Source organism: Drosophila takahashii, chromosome 2R (assembly GCF_030179915.1).
Source record: "Drosophila takahashii strain IR98-3 E-12201 chromosome 2R, DtakHiC1v2, whole genome shotgun sequence".
Taxonomy (NCBI): Eukaryota; Metazoa; Arthropoda; class Insecta; order Diptera; family Drosophilidae; genus Drosophila; species Drosophila takahashii.
Window position 1 is genome coordinate 32,506,628 of NC_091679.1, and position 19,568 is coordinate 32,526,195.

General features: G+C 42.4%; 4 protein-coding genes across 9 annotated transcripts; 2 read left to right on the forward strand and 2 right to left on the reverse strand.

Moving 5' to 3' along the window:
- Positions 1-77: 77 nt before the first annotated feature.
- On the reverse strand, positions 78-5,552 carry Alg3 (Alg3, alpha-1,3- mannosyltransferase). Its single transcript, XM_017147580.3, has 2 exons — positions 5,185-5,552; positions 78-1,378 (listed from the first exon to the last, which is right to left on the reverse strand). The coding sequence occupies exons 1-2, from the start codon at positions 5,468-5,470 to the stop codon at positions 138-140; spliced, it is 1,527 nt and encodes a 508-aa protein (XP_017003069.3). The 5' UTR covers positions 5,471-5,552; the 3' UTR covers positions 78-137.
- LOC108061422 (protein tumorous imaginal discs, mitochondrial) lies at positions 2,536-4,485 on the forward strand. Of its 4 annotated transcripts, none has more exons than XM_017147577.3 (2): positions 2,536-3,966; positions 4,132-4,485. In XM_017147577.3, the coding sequence occupies exons 1-2, from the start codon at positions 2,640-2,642 to the stop codon at positions 4,338-4,340; spliced, it is 1,536 nt and encodes a 511-aa protein (XP_017003066.3). In that variant the 5' UTR covers positions 2,536-2,639; the 3' UTR covers positions 4,341-4,485. The 4 variants fall into 4 exon arrangements, with proteins under 4 accessions (XP_017003066.3, XP_017003067.3, XP_017003068.2 ...); XM_017147578.3 differs by having other exon boundaries at positions 2,537-3,966; positions 4,127-4,485; XM_017147579.3 differs by having other exon boundaries at positions 2,538-3,979; positions 4,132-4,274.
- A 4,573-nt stretch (positions 5,553-10,125) lies between the features above and the next one.
- On the forward strand, positions 10,126-19,338 carry LOC123003470 (uncharacterized). 3 transcript variants are annotated; one of them, XM_044396057.2, is made up of 3 exons: positions 10,126-10,334; positions 10,936-11,171; positions 19,094-19,338. In XM_044396057.2, the coding sequence occupies exon 3, from the start codon at positions 19,177-19,179 to the stop codon at positions 19,336-19,338; it is 162 nt and encodes a 53-aa protein (XP_044251992.1). In that variant the 5' UTR covers positions 10,126-10,334; positions 10,936-11,171; positions 19,094-19,176. The 3 variants fall into 3 exon arrangements, with proteins under 3 accessions (XP_044251992.1, XP_044251991.1, XP_044251993.1); XM_044396056.2 differs by having other exon boundaries at positions 10,126-11,171; XM_044396058.2 differs by lacking the exons at positions 10,126-10,334; positions 10,936-11,171 and adding an exon at positions 18,332-18,433.
- Positions 15,563-16,737, reverse strand: LOC108061402 (purine nucleoside phosphorylase 1). Its single transcript, XM_017147535.3, has one exon. It carries the CDS (start codon positions 16,609-16,611, stop codon positions 15,598-15,600), a length of 1,014 nt encoding a protein of 337 aa, XP_017003024.2. The 5' UTR covers positions 16,612-16,737; the 3' UTR covers positions 15,563-15,597.
- Positions 19,339-19,568: the final 230 nt, after the last annotated feature.

Genomic DNA, 19,568 nt, shown 5'->3' on the forward strand with positions numbered 1-19,568 from the left:
AAGTATGCAAAATCCGAGGTCTACCCATAATTATTATCCTATATAAAAACTAGCTGATATTTAGTGTAAGTACTTTTTATTTTTTGGCATAATCAATATGTTTTCAAGTGGCACACGTGGCTAGAAAGTTCCTCCGCCTACTGAACCTTCTTCTGCTGTTCCAGCTGCTCCTTTTTGGCCGCATTGTTCAATCGCATGGTCTGGATGAGCTGCTTGGCCACTCCCGCCAGCAAGACGATGTGGCTGAAGTGCAGGGCAGCGCTGGAGAAGTTCGTGCTGGGATAGGTGTTCCAGCAGTACTCGATGAGTCCCAGGATGAGGCAGCGCACGCCCAGCGAGTACGGCGTGGACCAAGCCAAATAGGGCAGCGAGTGGAAGTACCAGACGTAGAACTGATAGTGCAGCGATCGGGAGCAGGCAATGCCCACCAGGTTGGCCAGGAAGAAGGGCAGCAGGGCCAGCTGAGTGCAGCGATCAAAGTGGATGCCATAGCGTTCTGGTTCTGTTTGGACAGGAGCTGCAGCTGCCTTCGCTCCCGACGCCTTTTGCAGGCTCCTTTCGAAGGCCTTCAGGAAGGACTGCTGTTCGGAGGTGAACTTCTTCTGATCCTGGTGCTTCTCCGCTTTCTTGGCCTTCTTCTGGGCCTTCACCTCTCGATTCTGCTGCTCTATTTGCGGCTGCAGCTGATCCTCAATGCGGCGCAGGCGCACGTAGCTCTGGAAGAAGGTCCAGGTGGGCTTGGCAAAGGCCACGAGGAGCAGCAGATGGAGGCCCAGCAGGGAAAGGTGGAGGGATCGGTTCTCGAAGAGCTCTCTACTCAAAAACCTATAGTTCACCGTCCACTTGTGCTCGAAGATACGGCCCAAATCGAAGCTCCCACGGAGATACTCCACCGGGTGGGTGAGCAGAAAGGGAGCTCCCAGCAGCACTTGGATCCCTCCACAAACGGCCAACTGCAGGATCGTCTTTAGGAGTCCCAGATTGGCCAGATAGAAGAGGAGTAGAGCCGGAGCAAACAGCAGGATGTTCATCTTAACGCCCACCGCCAGGCTAAAGAAAATGCTACCGAGATTCCATCGGCGATCCAGGAAGAGATTGAGGGCGGCGTAGAGCAGCAGCACGGCCACCGGATCGTTGAAGAGACGCAACACGTAGATCGAGTGGATGCGGTACGAGGTGAAGGCACTGAGCACCAGGACGTAGGGCGGCACCTTCCTGCTCTTCGCGTATAACCGCAGCACCAGGGCTAGCTGGAGCAGGTAGATCCCGGCGAAGATGTACTGCGCCAGGCGGACATTCGTTCCGTGGGAGGTCACATAGTAGAGAGCCGAGTAGATGTAAACGAAGGCGGCGGGATAAACCAGAGGTCCAGTGTCACCTAGAAAATAAGGAAATATATTTAAATAATATATTTAAACGATTTAAGTTAGTAATACTTAAAGAAAATAAGTAGAAAAGACTTGAAATAAATAAATATTGGAATTATTAGGAAAACAAGAGAGAACGCTATAGTCGGGTTGGTGTCCCGACTAATAATCGTAACTCAGCTAAAGGGAGTGCGAGGGAGATAGATATATGTTGACAATTTATAAATCGTATAACTTTTTAATGAATGGTCCGATTTGAAAAATGTCTTCTACATTTCGATAGGTATAAATATACACAACAAAATTGCATTTATACTTCTCGGAAATCTTTAAAGATGTGGGCGCAGGACCCATTTTAAAATCGTTAGTGGGCGATTGTGGGCGTTAGAGGGGGCGTGGCGCTCGGCTAAAATAAACTTGCGCTGCGTAGGAAGCCAAAGAATATGTGTGGGAAATCTCAACCTTCTAGCTTTTGTAGTTTCTGAGATCTCAGCGTTCATACAGACGGACAGACGGACATGGCTAGATCGACTCGGCTAGTGACCCTGATCAAGAATATGTATACTTTATGGGGTCGGAAACGCTTCCTTCTAGCTGTTACATACTTTTGCACGAATCTAGTATACCCTTTTACTCTACGAGTAACGGGTATAAATAGTAGAAAATATCTTAAATACATGTACAAATTTTAATGGAAATATTAGTATTATTTATTGTTTTGGCTTCCTAAAGCTATAAATTGTATAACTTACAAATTACAACGCTAGTCACAACGGATAAACAATTTTATATTCGAACAAAATTAGTTCTTAAATCTAATGACATACATTTTTAAAATTAATTATTGAAAATACAGAATGACAAAATATAATTAAATCGAAGGAAAAGGTTTTGGGGATAAACTGGGGATAATAAACCAGTAATAATTTTGAAAAATAAACAGAAAAGTTCTGAGATATGTATGAATATTAACATTGTTTTGAAATGGTAGTTAGCCAGTAAAAATTAAAAAAACAATTTAAAACGGGCTTATCCAGTAATAATTTTAGAAAATCAACTAAAATATATTTTAAATTCAGTCACTTTTAGCCGTTGGCCATTCAAATTCAAAATCAGCTGTTCGACTGACGTAACGGGCCGCGTTGCGGGGCGACTGTCAAAACGTCAACGGGAACGGAACACCGAGCGAAGGAGCGAGCGAGAGAGAAGCATTCGTAGGGCAGCATGGAGGTTACGGCATGTTAGCTGAAAAACTGATACTTTTATGGAAAAATGATGATTTCGTGTAAAAATTTATTCGTATTTCGGCACCTGCCGGCGGTGCGCAGCTACCTGGCGGCCACCGCGTGCTCCACGCCCAGTGCCATCGCCTGCCGAAGCCTCTCCAGCGCATGGAAACCGACGAGGAGCGCAGGAAATCCATCGCAAGAACGCCGCCTGCACACCACGCGCCGCCTCCTGGCCAAGGACTACTACACGACGCTGGGCGTGGCCAAGAACGCCAACGGCAAGGACATCAAGAAGGCCTACTACCAGCTGGCCAAGAAGTACCATCCCGATACGAACAAGGAGGATCCGGACGCGGGCCGCAAGTTCCAGGAGGTCTCCGAGGCCTACGAGGTGCTCAGCGACGAGCAGAAGCGCCGTGAGTACGACACCTACGGCCAGACGGCGGAGAATATGGGCCGCCAGGGCGGCGGTTTCCCCGGCGGCGGAGGAGGTGGCTTCGGGCCCGAGGGCTTCTCGCAGAACTGGCAGTTCCGCTCGACCATCGATCCCGAGGAGCTGTTCCGCAAGATCTTCGGCGAGGGCAACAACTTCCGGACGAACAGCTTCGACGACTTCGCCGACTCCAAGTTCGGTTTCGGCCAGGCCCAGGAGATGGTGATGGACCTGACCTTCGCCCAGGCGGCGCGCGGCGTCAACAAGGATGTGAACGTCAATGTGGTCGACCAGTGCCCCAAGTGCGCCGGCTCCAAGTGCGAGCCGGGCACGAAACCGGGTCGCTGTCAGTACTGCAACGGCACCGGCTTCGAAACGGTGTCCACGGGCCCCTTCGTCATGCGCTCCACCTGCCGCTACTGCCAGGGAACGCGGCAGCACATCAAGTATCCGTGCAGCGAGTGCGAGGGCAAGGGACGCACCGTGCAGCGGCGCAAGGTCACCGTTCCGGTGCCGGCGGGCATCGAGAACGGGCAGACGGTGCGCATGCAGGTGGGCAGCAAGGAGCTGTTCGTCACCTTCCGCGTGGAGCGCAGCGACTACTTCCGCCGCGAGGGCGCCGACGTGCACACCGATGCGGCCATCTCGCTGGCCCAGTCGGTGCTCGGCGGCACGGTGCGCGTGCAGGGCGTCTACGAGGACCAGTGGATCAACGTGGAGCCGGGGACCTCGTCCCACCACAAGATCAGGCTGCGCGGCAAGGGCCTGAAGCGGGTGAACGCCCACGGGCACGGCGATCACTACGTGCACATCAAGATCGCGGTGCCGTCGGGCAGGAAGCTGGACAAGCAGCGACTGGCCCTCATCGAGGCGTACGCCGAGCTGGAGGAGGACACTCCGGGCCAGATCCACGGCATCACGAATCGCAAAGATGGCAGTAAGAAAGCAACGTAAATAATCTCCAGATCTACCAATGCAATCTCTGAATGAAAGGAGCTTGGAGCTTGAATTCGTAGTTGAAATATACGTGCGTTTTATGTGCGAGCTATGTTAAATGATGGTGTTCTCTCTTTTCTTTCCCCCATCTCTCGTTGCAGCGCAGGAGCGAGTGAGGCATCAGGAGCAGCTGCAGCAGGAGAAGATCGATCCTCCAAGCCAGGAGAAGGAGAAGGAGCAGCAGCAGAAACAGAAGGCAAAGGCAAAGACCAGCGGACGGAACACGAAACCAAAGCGAAAGAAGGCGGCGGATCCGGATCCGGACAAGGCGACGGCGGAGGCTTCATAAACAAAATCAAGTCCATGTTCAACTGACAGTCGATTCTGTTTGTTAGTGTCTAAGTTAACGCACGTTATTGTTGCTAATCTAAGCGAGGGGCGGGAACCGAGGGAGTGTATTCCAAATACGAGTTGGTTCGAGATGAATAAACCAAATTGACCGTCATTCGAGCAATTTTAATTGAAACTTTTTCTATTGAAATTTAGTTTTGGTTTTCAGATTTGTTGTGCCAAGAGACAACTTTGCCATTTTGGACGTTTAAAATTATGAGTAATGAAATTTATAGTTTTTAAAGAAAAAGACATAAAAAAACTAGTATCTATTAGAAAAACAAAAGTATGGTACTTGTGAATATTTTTTATTTTCTATTTCAAAATACCAAGTTTTCTTCAAACTAATGAAGTATTGAGTTTAAATACAAATTTCTTTATTGCTCCAGAGTTAATGTTATATTTTGTCACAAAATTTAAGAAATTGAGAATTAATTGTAAATAAAAAACGTATTCAAGAAATATTAAGTTTCTGAGTTTATGTTATATATTATCTCAAATTTTAAGAAAAACCATTAGTATATAGATTTATTTCTTTGTTAGACTTCTAAATACCATTTTCTATATTGCTTCTGAGTTTATGTTATATATTATATCTCAAATTTTAAGATAAACCATTAGTATATAGATGTATTTCTTTGTTAAACTTCAAGCAATAAACCAGAAAAGTGGGAATATTGTGCCCTAAACCTTTTCCAATAAGAAAGTTTAACAGCATGATCGCCTGACAAAGTAAACAAGAGCAGGTGCCGGGAAAGGAAGCCCAGAATGGGGTCACCTGTCGCTAAAAATAAACCCGAAACCGAAGAAAAAGGGAAGGGAAACTTACCGCGGAGCAGGGCGTAGTTGGTGGTGCCGTTGAGGAAACCCTCGCACTCCTGCATGTAGGCCACCCAGTCGATCTCCGTGTAGGGAACCCTCTGGATGACCACCACGTTGATCACCGCCTCCGCGAGGAGCACGAAAAGCCCAACTATGGGCAGGGCGGCCGGCTCCAGCACCAGGTACTTGAAGAACCGCACATTGAGGTACTTGTCCAGGATGGAGTCCACCAGGGTGCCGGACTTCTTGCGCCGCACCGCCTGTCGCTGGCTGGCGGCCTTTGGTGGGGCCATTTCAGTGATAACCGGCGTAAATTAACTAAAATTCAACTCAAAACGAACGCAACTATCAAAATCAGCTGTTGCGCCTCTTATCGATAGCAGTCCAATTGGAACGTTGAATGCTATCGATTGCTCGGGCACTTAAATTGATAGTACCTAAAGCAGACACGAATGGCGCCACCATTTCCGGGTGCATAAAAAAATTAAAGTCCCTGAAAATATTACTCATTAGAGTCCTTAAAAGTAATGCTAGCGAAAAATGAATTTCCAAAACTAAATGGTAGTTAAAAAAGTAAAATTATCATAGTTTCTTTTTAAACCTACCTTGATGTCCATAAAAGCCGTCCCTTCCTTCGGTTCAATGCTTAACCTGAAAACTGTTTTTTAGAGAATGATCTCAAGAAGCTGCCAATTCGTATCTCTGACTAAGAAGCGTTCTTGAGACTAGCTCTGTATAATGATATAACCGTGAATTATTCAGAAGAGGAGTAACCTTTGCGCTTTAGGTCAGAAAAGACAAGTTTATGTGCTGCGCGTTCACTAATAAAATTATTCTGGGGCTTCGTCGTTAAACTTTAAAAAACCATGGAAAATCAATGTAAGAACTGGCAACAAGAATTAATTTTTCAAAGTTTGTCAGAAAGTTTCGTGGAATAATTTTTTAACTTTTCGCTGTTTATAAAAAGTATGTGCTTTTGACTTTTCACTATTTTTGGCCAAGTCACAGAAGAACACACTACTCCAAACCCCATTTTAAGCCAAACTCTAATATGATTAAAATCTTAATTATCTTAATTTTTATTTAAGTTTAGCATTGCAATTTGCCTGAAACTTTTCAAAATTTAACAATTTCAAGGTTCCCTGCCCTTGCCTTCCACAACCAATTAGCATTTACAATTTCTATAGCGGACTGTTTCTGAATCTGATGGACGTAAAACGCCGGCGGCGATTAAAGCATAACATGAACTACATAAACCTACATGAACTAATTAGGTGAATTCAAATGCATTGAATGCTTCTATTTGGTCGCAATCCCAGCGGCGGGGATATCGGAATTGCAGGTGGGAATACGCAACAGGTAAAAAAGCAATCAGCACCTGGCCAATCTGCGAGGCAGATTAACGGTCATCGTTGTCGTCATCGGATTGGCAAACAGTGGGTGGTGGTCGGTGGGATTTCGGGTGGCTCTGGCGGTTTCAGGATGGTTTTTCTAAGGGCCAGAGCTGTAACTCAATCCAGGTGAAAGGGTCGTCGGTATGTTCATGCAAACACAGCTTGTTTATCGGGTTGCAACCGATCAACTCACCACTGAACCCCAGGCAATTAAATGTCAGGCCATGGATGCGAATTTTTCCCCGACTTCCGGCCTTGTATCCGTTTCCCGTTTTTTTCCGCGATTCGTGATTCATTTAGTGTGTCCTCTGGAACGTGTTTGCTCCAAAAAAAGGACAAATTGGCCCTGATATGCCACCAATTATTCGAAAAGGGAAAAATAGAAACATAAAAACCCAACGATTTACAGGAATTTAGCCGAAGGTTCTTTGCGAATCGGAATTTTTTGAATTTTACCCGAGAGTGAGGTCTTAACACCCCTGTGTTCGCCCCTGCAATAACCCATTTTTTGCCAACGATATTTTTTCCCAAAAATACAACTACAAATATTTTATGTGATTTTGTAATTTAACTGCCAAATAAAAATTAAATCCTTCCGCGGATAATTGTTTGTTTTTTCTTTATCTTCACTTAGTCAGTACAATTAATTTCAGAACTAAAATATTATTGTACCTGTCATAGCAGTTTTTACAAAATCGTACGAATTTACTCTGGTTTCCGTTATTATTTAAATGCAATAAATAAGTTTTGAAAATGGAATCTGAGTTGCGTTTAATATAAAAGCTGATATCTAGGTAAAATAATTATTTTTTAGCTTTTTAATAAATTGCATTTAAATATTAAAGAAAATATTTTTAGGAAGAGATTTTAAGTATTTGTACGATTATACATTTTCTTGTCCAAATATAGGAACATATATGTGGAATTCAAACAGAAAAATTTCTTGTTCTAGCGTCGCCGTTTGTAATTTGGCAAATCATCCTTTTTTGCTATTTGAAATGATCTCAGAGTATTTTCTTAGACCCTAGTACAATAATAAGTGTGAACATAAGAATGCCTTTGGTGTTTGTCGCCCCATCTTTGTGGGTCAATCGAGTCTGATGTTAGCTATCGCTATATGAACTATAGAACTAAATCGGTCATTCCTTATCGGTCGCGTCGCCTTTACACATACATACATATGTACTCATAAACATACCGTACATATCTACAGCCTCTAGCTTTTAGCTATTAGCTATTTTCTGTGTGAGTGAGAAAATTGTTTATTAATCAATAATAATAATAATCTACAGGCACGCACACGTCGACATCGCAAGTATTTCGGTATCGGCCCTGTTATCAGCTCGCTGCTGCTGTTGCTCCCATTACTGATAAGCATTTCCCCCCCTACTTTAATGCAAATCCCCAGCATTCGGCCTATAATAGTGGCGAACAGTACTTTGCACTCGAGTGCTTATTAATTTCACTTCCCATCGCATTCATTGCCTTAGCATTTTATTGTCTCACGATTTAGCTATAAAATAAAAATGGGGACGGGCACTTTATTTATCGCCGCCACTTATTGCAATTCGCTGGATACTTTCAGAGAAAGAAAGGGGGGCGATGCAGATACGGAGAGTCTAGAGCCGGAAAATGTCTTCATAGAGTAAACAAAGCCAGGGCCATGTCTCTATGAAATCTTTCTGCCGAGCTTCAAGTACAGTAAATATTCGGTAAATTATAGTTTGAATCAAACTATTTGTCTTTATAAAATGTTCCTTAATGTTATCGAGGTTGCATATTATACCAGAGAAATCTTTAAAGGTTTTATTACAGGTGCATATTTTTAAATTTATACAATTATACTTTTTGGTTCGTAATATTTAGCTTTTAAAACGCTTAATGTGAATTATGATTCGATTATCGGTAAAATTGTTAATCATTTTTAACTTTTTGAATACCACACTTCATTTTACTTTTCCCCCGATCTAAATATTCTTACGCCGAACTATTCTAGTTTGCGTTACCGGGTCTTGACTGTAAACTGTTTGCTTTGAGAGCCCGCCAATGTTGACTATTTCGATGGGCCCAACGCTGCATAAAGGGGCGAGGGGGGAGGGGGCGGGATAGGAGGGCGCACAAGAAAGAAGTGTTGATAACAAAGTACACATTTGCATCCAAAGGCACTGCGACGCACACACTCACACCCAGTTTTTATAGGCCTCAGCCATTTAAGAGTTCAATCATTTGAAGCGTCGCATTTGTCGCTTCGTTGTCAATGGTTGTTATTGTTGCTGCTGTTGGCTGTTGCTGTTGCCTGTGCCAGTGCTTTCCACATATGTTGGACAAAAAATAAAAATCAAAAGAAGAAAGGGCAAACACAGAAAACAACTGTATATTTTGATTCAGTCTATATGAACTCAGGATACTCTGTAGCGGGGACAAAAAGATAAGCATAATAATACTACTCATTTTTTGGGAAGTAATAATGCTGAAACTAACTGAGGAGATCAAGTTGATAAAATACCAAATTCTGTGGAACAGTTTACGTTGTCATGGCAATAAATTATGGGGGTCTAAGAATATGCAGTGAAAAATAAAATCGCAAAAAGTATTTCGTTGCCTACTTTTGGACACCTTTATAAATGATTTTAGATTTTTTTGAGTTTTTCCAAACTTAAATGTACTTAAAAAAGACAACAAATTTTGGATGAGTTGAAATAAAAAAAAATTTTATTAATAACTTTAAGTCTTGTACAATTTTAAAATTTAATTTTTAGCCCATAATTAAGTTAAATGCAATATTTCTATTTTTTATAGCGTAACGCATCTTGATCATATTTTTTTGTAGCGCACTTGGCATGCAATGTAACCCTTGACAACGGCAACAAAATAGATGCAGCAAATCAGCAGCAACAAAGAGTCAAAGCGAACGTCTCTCATGCGCCTACTGCGCCACTCCCACCGTCCCGCCCCCGCCAGCCCAATTAACTGCTTTTGCCTGTTGCTGCTATGCATGCTTCCTCTGTCCCACACACTGGGTCTCCAGCACTCTCTCCCTTTCGCTCTGTTGCTCGTAATAAGCTTACACAGAGGAAAACGAGAAAACCAAACTTAAATCAGATTAAGATTAAGTCAAATATAAATTTTGATAAAATTTAAAATCAATCAATAATTTTGTGAAGAAACAAAGACAAGTAGTCAATGTATTTGGATAAAGAAACAATCTAATTTTTAATTTTTTTACAAACCTATCCAAATATATTTTAGAATAAATAATCACCGATAAAGGTATCTGAAAGTATGCTTTGAACATCGAATAAGGAATAGGCTTCCCTACTAAAAATATTTTATAGCATACTTATCGTGTTTTTTAAACCAATTAGATTTATTAATTTCAAAATTTATTAACTCAACAATTTATTTCTTTCTTTAGAACACACCCAAAGTTTCCCCCAGTGTGCCGAGTGCTCTTCGGCTCTCCGCCGTCGTCAGCTGTTGTTGTTGCATTGGGGCTGCGATATCAGCTGTATGGGCAGCGTATTTCGGTTGCTCCGCTCGTTTCGGTTCGGATTCAGTTGAAGTTTTTCGCTGGCCGCGTTCAGTTGTCCGGCTAGCTAGCGCGCACCGAGCAGCGGACAGAAAACCCGATAATAACGGCCGATACCTCCTCCCACTCGCAGCGGAAGATCGCGGGAAAATAGGAAACTCCGAAAAATTTCGGATAACCGTTTTTAGTTTTTATTTCCTTCATTTGTTCGTTTTTATTTATGCGTCCGTTCTGGTAATTTTCATCGTCTCGTGCTAACACGGGGAAAAAATAAATGCAGGCGGCAAAGATAAAGATAGCGCCTAAAATAAAAATAAAAACTGAACAAAAACCGAAAATCATTGTTATTGCATGGAAAATTACTACAGAAATTTCTTGCAAAAGCAACTGCCAAAGAGGCAAAAAAAAACACAAACACTAAAAAATCAAAACCAAAAGTGAAACAACAACAAGGCAAGAGCATAAATTAGATTGGCCTCATAGACGAATAACAACGAACCCGAGCCGCGTAAACAAATTAAACGATGCTGGCCATTGTTGTTGCTGCCGCTGCGGTTCAAATTTAAATATAAACTATTATTGTTATCTGTGTGCTTGCTGTTGTCTATTTTTTCGCGCCAAATGCAAGCTCAGTTTTTTTCTTTAGGTTTTTTGGGGTAATCGTAATGGGGATGGACACCATATTATTAATGAGCAGGCGAGAGCGTAAATCAAGAATTATATTTATGAAATCGGGCGAAAAACGCATGTCTTCTCACACTCGCCCGACTACTTATTTCGTGTGGTTTTTCGTTGCGAAAGCGTTATTTTGATCAAAACAATATTTCATCTACAGTATTTTTGCTTCCTATGTTCGGAACCAGAATTAGTGGCTGCATTTTATGTGTTGTCTGAGGAGAGGAGAGAGCGTAGAATGAAAGAACTCGCCAAAGCGACGATTTGAAAGACTAACAAAAAAAGAAAAGTAACGGTGTTGTGCACTAAGTCTCCTGAACAAATGAACCGCAATTAAAGAGATTACAATTAGAGCTGTCAAGCAAATGAAGAGAGTTTTATTCCGGAGAGCAAAGGGTAAGTCTTTGATTCGAACCCAATGAAGTATCTTGTGCATTCCTCTATATATTCCTAATGGGAATGCATTTTTCAAAAGTTTTCTAATCCCTTCCCGAGCCTGTACATGAAAAAAGTCCTTTTAAGGACAAAGATTCCGGTAAGAGGCTTTCAGGACAACACGTGCGGTTCCATTAGGCCTTGACCAGAACCAGAAATGTTTGCGAAAAGGCGATAGCACAGAACGAAAATGTTCCATTTATTAATTTACCTGTCGTTGCTCTAACACAAAATTGTAACTATATTTTCGAATAAAAATCGTCTTTCGGAATTTTCTTGAATTTATCCGTAAGACTTTCCTTGTGCCAAGATTTCAAACCGCTAGAGATTTCAGAGCGATTTTCACACTTAAAGAGGAACTAGCTTCTTCCTGTGTAGAATTGTGGGTTTGGTTCGCAGCCTAACTTTCGATGCTGCTTCAATTTTCTAGCAATATTTCGCAGTACCTACCATGGAAATCCCCGCAAAGCTGAGGTAGAATCCATATGTGCTGTCTGCAGTTGGCCAATTCCTCTTACCATTTCTTTTTTTTCTGGCTGTGGCCAGGGACTTTTCTGATTGACAGGCTGTCATGCCAGCAACAGGTTTCAGGGCGAAACACACAATTCGGCTCGGCTGAGAACTAAGGAAATGGAATCAAATGGAAAGCAGACTGAGGGTCGAGTGCTTCTGATTCAATTTTACAGCATTTGATTTGCCTTTGCCACACAAATTCGAGCTGTGGAAATTGGCACTTGACCTACCGCACGGGAATCTAAATTGGGCAGCTCCGTTCGTTCGGTGAGCGGTTCTCCATCTCTTTTCGACCCACTGCGGTGCTTCACACAGCAGTTTTTGGTGAATTGCTGAAGGCATTTATTCACTTTGTTGCCTCCGCTTGTTTGCCGTTTTCATTACTCGCCTGTCGCGGCTATTTCATCATGCTCTTGTTGTTCTTGGCCGAGCATCTTCCTCTTATCGGGCCTTAAGACCCACATATCTGGGCAATCACTCGACTTATTAAGCATCTTTTTTAACTTTTACCCGTGGCTGGTTAGTGAGTTTTAAATGAAACGTTCAGAACCTTGTTTTTTGCTGTCTTCAACGCCCATTGTTACAGTTACACAATAGCCACTGATGAATCAATTAATTACAGCGACATGAATGCGAAATGTAAAATGCAAAAACAAGGGAAAAGAAGAATGTGCTAAGCCTTTAAAAATAAAACCCCTGCTCGGAAGTGAATTACACTTTTTTTTGTGCCATCCCGGCGAATACGCAATGCTACGGGCCGAAAAGAATTGAGGAATGGCCGACAGTTAATGGCAATTATGATAAATGGTTGCTATGTCGTTGCGACTCGCACACAGATACTCCTACACACACGACCGCGCGGCACACAGATACTCACGCACACAGTGCACTCGAACAACTGTTGCTCGCGGCTCGCCGCTGTTGCTGTTGTTTGTTTCGCTGTTGTCAGGCGCATTAAGATTGCTGGCAGCGTTAGTATGTGAGCATGTGAGTGTGTGATGGGAAATCACTTGAACCCCCGATAGAGAGGCCAATTGATATGTGCTCCCCTTCAATGTTGCAATCAATTTTAAGCGGCTTTCGAGCGGCAAAAACAACTGAAACGGTTTGCCAAATCGCCTGAAAAGGTCCTTTTGGTTTGGGAACAACAGGAAAGAGCTTTGCAATTACCTGTGACCACTCGCATTATTTATTCAATATGCTTTTCACATTAGTTATTTAAAGGTTATTAAAAAAAATATAAAAATACAATTATCTACAGATATAAAACCATACAAATTATTTTATTTTATTAAGTAATTTATATATTTTTTACATTAATTAATTCGAATGACATGAAATTTGTATTTACATAAAAAGATATAATTATTGTAACAATACTATTATCTGTTTTATGTGCACTACTTACAATACGACTGCTGCTAAAATTATCGTCACTTCTATGGGCGCAATGCGAGGTTACTGAACTCTCAACGGCAAACAGCAGCAACAACAAGTGCAACAGCAACACTGGCAACTGCAACACAGTCTGGCTTACTCGGACTGCCGTTTATTTTGTGCAATTTTCTACTTTTCCTTATTACAAGTAGTCACACACAAACTGAGTAACTTCCATGCCATTTTTCCTACGCTTCCGAACTAAGGGCATATTAGTTGGTTCCACATCTTACGGATTTCCTCTTTGCTTCGTTTTTAATTTTTTACATTTAATGTAAGGGGTTTCGAAGTTTGTTACTCAGGGTTTCTTAATAATCACTTCGTTTGCTGACAATACCTGGATTTCCCAAACAGCACAAACAACCCCCAGTTTATATCAGCAGACTTAATAAAAATTGATTGGATCGACTTAAGTCAAGTTAATATATGAAAAAATCTAATCTTTAAATATTGTTTATGGTGGCAGATGATTAGAAGCCGTATGCAGAAGTGACCTAGCAACAAGCAAAAATTGTGTAACAAATGCAGGAGTTATCAATTCGCATTACAATTGAATAATAATTTTATAGTAAATGTAATTTTGTGTGCGAAAATAGAATTCCTATTTTTGCGGAATAATTGGTGATTGATTTATTTGTCATGAAAATAATTGAATCAAATGAGACGCAAATGAAATGACGGTTTGTCTGGTCTAAAATATTTATAAATTGATATTAAACTATTTTAATAAATTATTTTAAGGGAAAATATCTTTCAACAATCCCAGATGGATTTTGTAGAGATTACTGACACCTCTTGGCATTATAATTAGCATTTGTTTGCAGTGTCAGTTGATTGAGCATTGAGCATTGAGCACTTCTCGCAGAATGGTCGGCATCTGCTTGCCATTTAAATTGCGTCAGATACTTGTTGACGATTAAATTGTCAAAATAACGGCCAGATGTTGCACCCAGCGTCAATTGAAATGCCAGAACTATGCACTGCATCTATGTACCTACGTATCTCGGCATCTTTGTATCGCTGAGATGCAGATATGCATCGGTGAATCAGCAGGCAGCGCAATTGTTGGCACGCCGATATTCACGCACAAATGCCCCAAATGCTTTTGATATTTAAAATTAAATTGTAATGCCAGTGCACTGAACTGGCCCACAGAACCGCATTCTATACGTACAATGTACATATAGAGCGATACAGATATAACGCAGTCAGAACTGGTGGCAAATTGCATTCAATTTTCCAACGCTTATTGAAAATAAGCACAGCCCGTGGGGTCAACGAACTGGCCGCAACAAACTCATTAGCGTAATGCCACAAGCCGAATCTGAATCGGGGGAAATCGGACGAAATCGGGGGAAATCGGTGCAAGCCGGGGAAAATCTCGCTTTCTAGCCGCATGATCGCACAGCTGAAAACAGAAAACAGCAGCGCACAACGAGCAAACGTAACACACAAATCGCAAGGCAAACAGCTCGTGGCTATCTCTATATATTCGTCCCCTCCCCCTACCATATATATATGCACTTATATCTGAACAATCAGCGTCAATAAGCGAGCACAAACGTTGCTCGTCATCGCATCGCATCGCCTCGCCACAATGGCAAATAATAAAATTAGCAACAATGACGAACAAAGAAGAAGTCGGTGCGCAAGTTTGTAATTGTCATTACAGAATAGGGCTAAGCGTTGGCAAGTTGGTTGGAGGGAGCATTACGGATAAATGAAATAACCAAATGGTTGACAAAAGGCATTGGCCAAATAAAGGAGCGAAACATTTTACCACTTTTGTGGTATTTATTTGTGAATTAATTGGCGATAAGTTGATTTGACAGATTATGAAAATAACCATTGTGAATAAATACTAAAAAGATTACCTTCTAAATTACCAATTAAAGGTATTAATTAAAAGAGAAATAGACCAGCAGGTATTTCTGTGTGTTCAGGTTACTTACCTAAATTATTATCCAATTTTTTATTCGTAATAAATAAATACATTTTAATTAAATAAAAGAATTTACACACTTTTCGTATCTCCTTCGCTGTCTCAAACAAACGTGTTGGCCCAAAGCAACAAAGTAGTTCGGGTTTCATTTCTAGCTAATTGCCATAAAATGTATTTTACAGATGGCGACTGTACACTGTACATTTCGGGCACCAAAGCGGGCGCATTACGTATACGGTCAGTGTGCTCCGATACGAGCACTCTGAGCTTTTTATTGCCAGCCATTTGGGGCGACCGTTAGACAGGCTGACACCAGGCACACTCGCACCTCACATTTCCTATCTAAAATCTCGCATTTTACACCTCCCCCTCGCGACAACTCTTCCCTGTGAAATTTGCGGCAACAGCTGCACCTGTCGCTATTTCCGCGTTGGCAACACCACACAAAAAATACAACAAATCAGGCGGGGGCTTCAAGAAATCTATTTTCGAACGTCAGAGCTCATGGTGCATAGAGTAGAGCATTCGACCGATCAAATCGGAACAGGCCTGCAGCCTTAGCGGTGATACCTCCAAGGATTCGGGTGCCTCGTCCTTTTCCACTCTGCCCTCCATATCCCTGTCATTTTGCTTTTCCTTTTCCTCGCTTTCCCTTTCGTTTGCCACCGAACTGATAATCACAAAGGCGAGAACTTTCAGCCCACCATGATGGGCGGCTATGACCTCGGGCACCAGGGACAATCCCACTGCCTCCACTTGCATCGTCCGCAGCATTCGTTCCTCGGCCAGGGTCTCGAGCACAGGACCTCCCAGGCAGGCGAAAACCCCTTGGTGCAGGAACTGATGGATGCCCATCCGCTTGCCAATCTCGAGGGCCTTTGCCAACAGACCCTTATCGTAGGCATTGACCATCGAGAAGAATCGGCTGCCGAAGCGCGGATCACTGGGACCCTCCAGCGATGTCTGGTGCATCATGCCCACTATGTTGATGTGGTCGGCGATCAGCATTATGTCGCCCAGGGCGAAGTCCACATTGACAGCGGCTGCCTCGGAGGTCAGCATGATGGTCTTGACCCCGCACAACTGCATCACGCGAACGGGCAGCGAACAGGTGGCCAGATTGTAGCCATCGCAGACGTGGAACCGATTGGCAATCGCCATGATGGGGGCACCCATCACAGTGCCCACCACAAAGTTGCAGTCCGGTTCCAGGCCGGCTGGGAAGTTGGGGATGTCCTCGTAGGGAATGACCACGGGCTCCTCCACCAGGGAGATTAACAAGCCCAAGAAGCTACCGCAAATCAAGCCGTACTTCGGACGGATGTGACTGACGTCGATGATGTAGTTGGCCATGGCCTCGACTTCCTCGAAGGGATAGAAAAGGCTCTGTGGCGTCGGGATTACCAGCTTGGGCTTCCGGCGCTCCTCCTCCTCCAGTTGCAAGAGCCGCCGGGCCGCCATTCGCTTGGCAATCGGAGACCTGGCCTCGCAGCAGTCCCGGTTACACATGCTGATTGCGAATTGCGGTCACCAAGGAGGCGGGAGAAGCAAACACTTCAAATTTTACAGCAGCTACCAAAGAAATGTTAAAGAAAATAAACAAAAGATGAGTTTTAGAGCACAGCTATATTTTAAGTAATAAACGGGGGAAAGCAGAAATGAATCGGATTTTAACTATAGAGGTGTTTTAAATTCAAGGATAATCTTATTTGATAACAGGTTTATCATTCCACGTTAAAATATATTTTTGTGTATTAGATATTTTTAGATTTTGTGATCTGTAGTGAAAATAATTAATAAGAAATAATTACTAGAAAAACTCCATACATTTTTACTGAATTGCCTGTAGAACTAGCTTACTATACATGATTAAAGCCTTTGCAAAACATTAAACTTTTCAATTGTAATCAGAAGTAGGTGGCAGATTTTTCTCTTTGTCCATGAAATTCTGTTTTTTTTTATAACTTCGTTTTAAAATCATCGGACAAAGGCGAGGTGTGACTGTGATATGGCTGGACAACAAAAAGCCAGAGTCTGGCTGAAAGTCAAAGTCACAAAGGCCCGCCATGACTTCTGAATGCATTTTGATATCCAGCTGTAAATAGTTGAAAAGGTTTGCAAAGGGTAGAGTCAAATATTTAATTAAAGTAATGAGGAGCAGTATGAGTTATGCGGAGTAAAGTTATGCAGAGTAAGAGTTATGCAGACCAACATTCATTGCAAGCCCCGTTTGCTACTATTCTTTGCCAATTAAAAATATTTATTGTAAAATCAAAAAAAAAGACAATAATTTTTTTGCAAATACACATACCCATATTTGTGTTATTTTGTTAATTCAATCAGAATCCTTAAGCCTTCGTAGAGAGTACAAGGTAAATTTAATTATTAACGCGAAAGCAACGAGTGATTTTCGGTCAGCCACGCCCACGTTGCGCCCACAAAGGGGGAGAAAAAAGCTGTTTACCATGTTTACCATGCGTATACGTGATAATAACGCTCATACGCATGGCGGCACATCGTCAACGCCCCGGTCGTCGTATAGTATATGCAGTATCGTGGACGCCGTTCAATGTCACCGCGCGGCAGAGTTCGTTTACAGCATCCATAGTATAATTCACGATGCGAGTGGTGTGAGTGGATAAATTAAATATGTCCATACCGAGCCGACGGTAAACAAGACACTCAAGACTAGACTGAGTTGAAGCGGAGGGACAGTGAGAGAAATGGATTCAAAATATTTTCAATTGGTCTACAGAGAAATAATAGGTATTAAATAATATTAAAAAGTATTTAATTTTAAACAAAGAGAAGTTTTAAAAAAAAATCTCCGAGAATATACGAGTTTCTTGATCAGTTATAGATAGTATTTTCTCTCTGTGCACCGAATGTCTGGAGTGCGCTGGAATAGACTGGACTAGGCCGAAGTTTGGTTCAATATTTTCGCTAATTAGTTGGACAAACCAGTGAAAATCCGACACTTTGTCTCAGTTGCCAGCTGTTCGAAGCCGATTCGTTTGACTTTTGAGGGACTGGAATTGTGATGGGGAATAGGGAATGGGGAATCGGTGGAGCGTTTAGTATGCTCATGACGTTGTCGATAATAAAAAATTATTAATAGGAAACTTTGTAACGTTGTTTATGTTATTCGAGTGCGCGCCAACTAGCTTGGGTTACAAAAGCAGCCTTTGTTAATTTGTTTTCCGATTTGTTTGTTATTTTGTTATTCCAGTGCAGCCACCTACAATGTCAGAGTCACGTTTGTGTAATTCGCTTTGATGACGATGGCTCGATTGCCTCGATGCGGGGCCAAAAACCGCAGGAGATTATCCAGGCCTGTAACTCTATCATCTGTTTTGCCAACCCAATCCACCATTTGTTTATTTTACTACCCTGAATGCCTTGTTTCGGCTTGTTGTACCCATTGTTGGGTATGTTTCTTTGTTGTTTCCCCGTCGCTTCTCCTTTTTTGTTTGGCTTGCCGTGGGCTATTTGTTTGTCACTTTGCGTCTGCCTGCCAAAAAGTGCGCTATTTGCAGTTGATATTAATTTCGGTTTCTCATTTACCACGTCGCTCCATTATTGTTATTATCTTTTTGTTTTTTTTTATTTTTTTCTGGACTCTCACCTTGCCCCAGGAAGAGGAGCAAACTCGTTTCGGCCATTCCCAGTTCCGAGTTTGTTTACCAAATTTTTTTGCTTTGTTCGCGTTTTGTTTGCTTTTTATTTTTGGCATTGCGCGATTTTACGCTGTCTGTGGAGGCTTGGTAAATACACAGCACAGAAAATCCACAAAAAAAATAAACTCAAAATAAAACCAAAAAAAAAAGAAAGCGACAAAAAGTGAATATTTTGACTGGCATTTGAATGCTAATTGAAGTCGACGGAGAGCTAGAAACGAGTTGTTGCTGTGGGAAGCGATGCCATAGAGCTGTGATATGGTAATTAATAAAGATCATTGGCTAACGACCATTTCTCTCTTTCTCTTCCGCAGCTACCAAAGTTAAATCCAACTGAGAGTTAAGCGGAAAAATTGCCAAGTGCAGAGTGGAAAGATCGCCAAACTCAAATCGACAAATGAAAACCAAAAACCAGATCAACATCAACAGCACCAAGTGTCAATGCTTTAGTCACTCCAGTCAAGGAATCGCCATTATTGATGAGAAGAACGTACTGAGGATACACAGCCATACGTACAAGTGCTTGAATCACAATCCGCGACCTCGGATACTCGGCTGATATTTGATATTGGAAATAGGATACTGGGAAGATATAGAAGAAAAGCCATAGCTGATTTTCGCCCAAAAATCCACTTTAATTGCCCTGACAAAATCGAAACCAAAAGCAGCTGTATTCGTTGCACAGGGAGACCCTGAACCGCCGAGAAAAGAAAATCTGGTTTGGACTTTTAAACCAGCGATCCGCGGACGAGCCTCCTCCTTTGGTGCATTTCCAGTTTGGCGGCTGCT